Genomic DNA, 4,965 nt, shown 5'->3' with positions numbered 1-4,965 from the left:
TGCTTGGGCGAGGTCTCCTCTTTGGGACTCTCCCTCCTGGCTTAATTCTTTACCTGGGAGACGGGAGCAAAGCAGAGCATCGGCCCCTCGTTAACATCGGGAACGTGAGTCCTGAGGACACCTGTGGATGTTGTTAGATGCTGACCCACAGTACGCGCTAGATCCATGCAGATCCGGCACCGTCCTCACAGCCTTTGCTGCGTTTAAGCTGCTGTGTCAGCTCTCATTACTGAGAGCAGATGGTGTTTTGTTTTCTTTACAGAGGACAGTTGAGATAAACTAAGAGATAGAAAATGGTCACAGACATTGCCCAAGGCGGGGGGGTGGGGTGGTGGTGGTGGTGGTGAGGAAGAAGGACCCTTAACTACTCTCAGTAAATTCATGCTTATACTAGAGCAAGGAGTGGGAGTTAGATGGGGGCAGAGTTTAGACATTGTGCAGATGTAAAGACTAGGCCCTTCAAGTCAGGGCTCTTCCTGTTGTGTGTTTTGGTTTTCTCTTTGTTTTTGTTATTGTTGTTATGTATCCTCAAATCAGATCCGACTGGCACAGGAGGAGATTGCCCCTCCTTCTCCAGCAGAGAATTGGGTAGATTCGAACCATGTGCCTTTGGGATTGCAACATAGCTTCTTGCCAGTAGGCCACCAGAGCTCCCTCTGGTTTTGGTTTTTTGAGTAGCTTTCTGTGGAGAAGATGAGGGGAGAGGAGGAAGGATGGCTGGGGCAGTGGGGGAGGGGGAATGCTGTAAGAGCGAAAACACTGCAACAACGTTGGAAGGAAGTTGTTTTTTTTTAAGTGAACATGACAATAATTTCTTTTTAGTTCTCCTTTTCCTCTTCTCAGCTCCGCTAACCCTCCAACGCCTATCCTTGCATAACCCTGTCCTTTGCTTTTTACATCAATAAGGTTAGAAGAATTGATGCCTTTGAGCTGTGGTGCTGGAGAAGAGTATTGAATGTACCATGGACTACCAAGAAAACAAACAGATTCATCCTGGAGAGGGTTAAACCGGGCTGCTCTTTGGAGGCAAGGATTCTGGGGCTTCGTCTGACATACTTTGGGCATGTTGTAAGGAGGGACAGGTCCTTGGAGAGGGACATCATGCTTGGGAGGGTGGAGGGACGGCTCAAGAGGGGAAGACCCTCTATGAGAAGGATTGATTCAGTGACTGGGGTAATCGGGATGGGTGTGTCAGAGGCAGTGCGATTGGCACAGAATAGAGCAGGGTTTCGGGCTGTTGTACATAGGGTCGCTATGAGTCGCAAACGGCTCGACGGCACATAACAACAACAACTCTGGCACGGTGTCTTGCTTTTCTGGGGCATTCTCTTGCCTATGGGTCTTTCTGGTTTTCTTCAGACCCACTTCCTCCTCCTCATGTCACAGGCCATGAGAAGGGTGGGTGCAACACTGGGATCTCAGTCCCCACCTGAGTCTCACCTGGGCAGGATCTCTGGGGACAGGGCATGCAGACTGGCCCTTAGTAGGCCCAAGGGCTGCTCACAGCTGCTGGACAGAACACCCCTAAAAGCAAGGTGCTGGGGATCACAGCCAGAGGCCAGGCTCTGCCTCTCCACTCAGTCACCCTCAGAACAAGGTGCTGGGCTCATCAGCATAGGGCGCATCCCGCCACCTGGGGACCTGTCTACTCCGTTCCCAGATCAGATGCTGCCCAGCAGGACAAGGACCCGCTTCCCTGTCACCCGGGTGCAGGCCTGGCCTTGCTGAGGTGCGCACCAGCCATTCTACACGGTGCTGGAGTGGCCACTGTGCCAGCACTGAAGGGAGGGGACAGGGGGACAGTGGTGTAGGCTGCTGCCTCTTCACCCCCAAGACCCCAAAGCCAAGGAGGCCGGCTCCCAGGGAAGGTGGGCTGGTCGGCTGGGGGCTACCCGCTCCTGGGATATCGTGGAGGCTATTTGGGGCTGAGGTGCTGTCGAGCACATAAGAGGGGCACACGTCAGATGTGGGAGATGCTCTGAAAAAAAGACAATGGGAGGCTTGACTGTTTTATTGTTGTTTATATTGCTCCTCGTGGAATCCCTGCAGAGGGACAGAAGGCGCTTAAGGCAGACACCCAGCTTGTGTGGGTGACATGAAGAAAGGCCAGTGAGGGGAGGAGGCTCCCAGGACAGAGAGCGAGGCCTGGAGATGCCCCCAAGTCACCCAAACACACCCAAATCCTGACCCTGAAGACCCAGCACTGAGGTTACCATGGAGATTATGCATCTACAAGGCGCTAAAGGCTCCTTCTCCTCTTTCCCCTTCCCCCTCCTGGGCCCGAAGACACCAGGCTGCATCAGGCCAGGGAGCTCCCTGTCCTTCTGGAAGGTTCTAAAAGGCCATGTGAGTTTACATTAGTACCTTCTGTGTGCGTGAGGGAGAAAAAAATTCTTTAGAACCAAATATACTGCAGTATACACATTCATAAGAAACGGTCTAATAACAGAGCACAGAACTATGGGTATGAACCTATTTCCAAAAAGAGAAACTGACGTTTCCTAAGCTGGCGCTGGCAAAGACCGGAGCGGCCCTTCCTGGCGGGGGCTTCGGGCCAGGACTATTGCACGGTGCTGACCCCGGGCAGCAGCTGTTCGCACCCACTGGACACGAGCCACGCGTGGCATCCAGGGCTATGAGGGTCCTCATCCCCCAGACTGACCAGTTCCAGACGGGGTTCGCCAGGGCCGGGCAGCTCCGGGAGTGCGCACTCACAGGCAGGCATTCGGAAGTGGCACACAAATGGCAGGGGGGCTGCTGCTGGTGACCTGTCCGCCCGCCGGGAAGGCTGGAGACAAACGCATTCCCCTCGGCTTGACGGGGACTGTGAGTTGGACAAAACCCCAGATCCTTCTGGTGGTGACAGAACCCCTGGTTTTGATTTTCTATGGACAAAACTGTCCTGGCATGGTGGGCCGTTTCTGGGGTCATCCTCAGAGCCAGGTGGGGCCAGGGCTTTGGGCTGGCCGGGGCCACAGGGACAGCAGCTGCTTCCCAAGTCCTGTGGGGTCTGGAGACTGTGAGCACCAACTGAGTCCACAGAAGGTTGCGGAGGGTCAGACGAGGGCCTCTGCTCAGACCCTGAGGGGCTGGAACTTCGCGGAAGCCAAGGGGCAAGGCGGGGACGAGCCGTCATGTCCTCTGCAGGCTCGGCCGTGGCCTTTCTCTCACTTGTGGAGAAACTTCGGGCAGGGCACCCAGGGCTCCCGTGCAAGCGGCCCGGTTTGGAAGCTGCGTGCACCTGGGCAGTGGGTGCGGGAGGTACGCAGGCAGGCCCTCCTCCTGGGCAGACCCCGCGGAGGTGGCCGGGCAGCACGGGGCGTGGAGCTGAGTGCCACGATGTGACAGTCCTTGCGGGACACTCCCTCCCGTGAGCAGCTCCCCTCTGTGAGTGCATCTGGGCAGAGGTGGAGGCAGAGTGAACACTGCCCGGGAGAGGCCGGGGGGTGCACAAGGGGTGAAGAGGGGTGGGCTTGGCCGGCCAGTCCCTGGTGGCGGGGCCCCAGGCCTGCATCAGATGTCTGCCAGGGTGTGGCTGGGGTCGCTGCGTTCACGCTTCACTGGGGGTTCACTCAGGCAGCGCGTGTCCGAGTGGGCCTCGCTTCCCTGATCGTCCCCGATGTCATCTGCGGCGTCCACGTCGGGATGGGGAGGGGGTGAGACAGGACAGGCTCAGAGCTGCCCAGCCTCGAGCAAAGAAGCAGCTGGGCCCTGCTGCCCTGGAGGCCTGGGTGTGGCCTGGCCCCAGTGACCCTGCCCCATCTCGCCTTCCTGCCGCCCCAAAGCCCCTGCTGCATGTGACAGGCCCTCTGCTGGGCAGCTGGGGTGCTGGCCTCTGGGCAGGGCCAGGGCTGTTCCTGGGCCCCTCTGCAGGGCAAGGAAAGGCCTGGACCCTCTTGGGCCCACTGGTCCCCTCCTCCTCCCCACCCGTGCAGAAGGAGGGTCCTCTCACAGTGTGGAGGGTTGGGGAAGCAGGACCCCAGGTCAGGAGGGTGCAGTCCAGCTGAAGGAACAGAGTTCCTGCTGTCTGGGGGCCCAGCACCTTCCACCTCGTTTCAAGGCTGTGCACGTTTCCACCATCTTATAACTATTTGCTCTCAGGTCAGCCATGACCATGGCTACCCACGTCTGTCACACGTCACAGCAGAACCATGTTCCAGAGGGCTTTCAATGACCGACTATTTATGGAAGTAGATGGCCAGGCCTTTCTTCAGAGGCACGCCAGGGTGGACATGAACGACCAACCTTTCCCCTGTCAGCAGGACGTGTTAACTATCTGCACTCCCTGTGTTCATCGTGGGATGGGAAACCTGGGCCTAGATCCTAGAGTCACCCGTGGTGGACCCGGGGACATACCCACCTTTGTCCAGCAGCGTCAGTGACAGGGAGGTCAGGTCGTTGAACTGAAAGAGAGAAGCTGAACTCAGAGGCAGCGTGGAGGGCTGGCGGGTCACTTCAAGGGGGTCCCCAGGGGTGCTCTCGCTTACAGCATGTAGGGAGGTTCCTGTCTGGGGTGGAATCTGGGTTCTACTGAGAAGCTGGATGTAGTGGGGTGTTTGGGGTTCCCTCTAAGTCTCCTTTCCAGGGGTGCTGACTGCTCAGGGCAGCCATCGGTGTGAGCAGCTTGTGACGGGAACCCCTCCCTGGGTATCACTGGATCTATAACAGCGGGGCCAGGTTGGGGGCAGAGCCCAGTGCCTATGCCAGCTTGCTGGGCAGAGCATGTCTCCCCATAGGCCTCCCCGTAGGCCTGTTGCAGGGCCCCTCACTGCTCCCACACAGGCTTGGGAGCCCCAAACACTCAGGCAGCCCCACAAGACCCAGCAGTTCCAGCTGTGGCACACACCAGAGAGAAGGGAAACATGGGCCCCCGGCTGGGCCGAGCACTAGTGTCCATGGCAGTGCTGCTCCGGCGGTCAGGCGGGACAGGGCCAGCGCCCACCCACAGGCCACAGTGCCCATCCA

General features: G+C 58.0%; 1 protein-coding gene across 1 annotated transcript in view; it reads right to left on the bottom strand.

Annotated features, from left to right (window-relative positions):
• Window positions 1–3,513: 3,513 nt before the first annotated feature.
• Window positions 3,514–4,965, bottom strand: part of RFX2 (regulatory factor X, 2 (influences HLA class II expression)) — a 49,287-nt gene continuing 47,835 nt past the window's right edge. Inside the window, exons 16-17 of the mRNA XM_006896428.1 lie at window positions 4,361–4,403; window positions 3,514–3,626 (exon numbers count right to left, since the gene is read on the bottom strand). Of these exons, the coding sequence (XP_006896490.1) occupies window positions 3,514–3,626; window positions 4,361–4,403 (156 nt within the window). The remainder of the gene's footprint in view (window positions 3,627–4,360; window positions 4,404–4,965) is intronic.

The sequence above is a fragment of the Elephantulus edwardii genome, unplaced genomic scaffold (assembly GCF_000299155.1).
Source record: "Elephantulus edwardii isolate Elephantulus edwardi_28Jun2011 unplaced genomic scaffold, EleEdw1.0 scaffold00185, whole genome shotgun sequence".
NCBI lineage: Eukaryota > Metazoa > Chordata > Mammalia > Macroscelidea > Macroscelididae > Elephantulus > Elephantulus edwardii.
The sequence above is the reverse complement of the archived record's forward strand: the minus strand, read 5'-3'. Positions and strand labels throughout refer to the sequence as shown.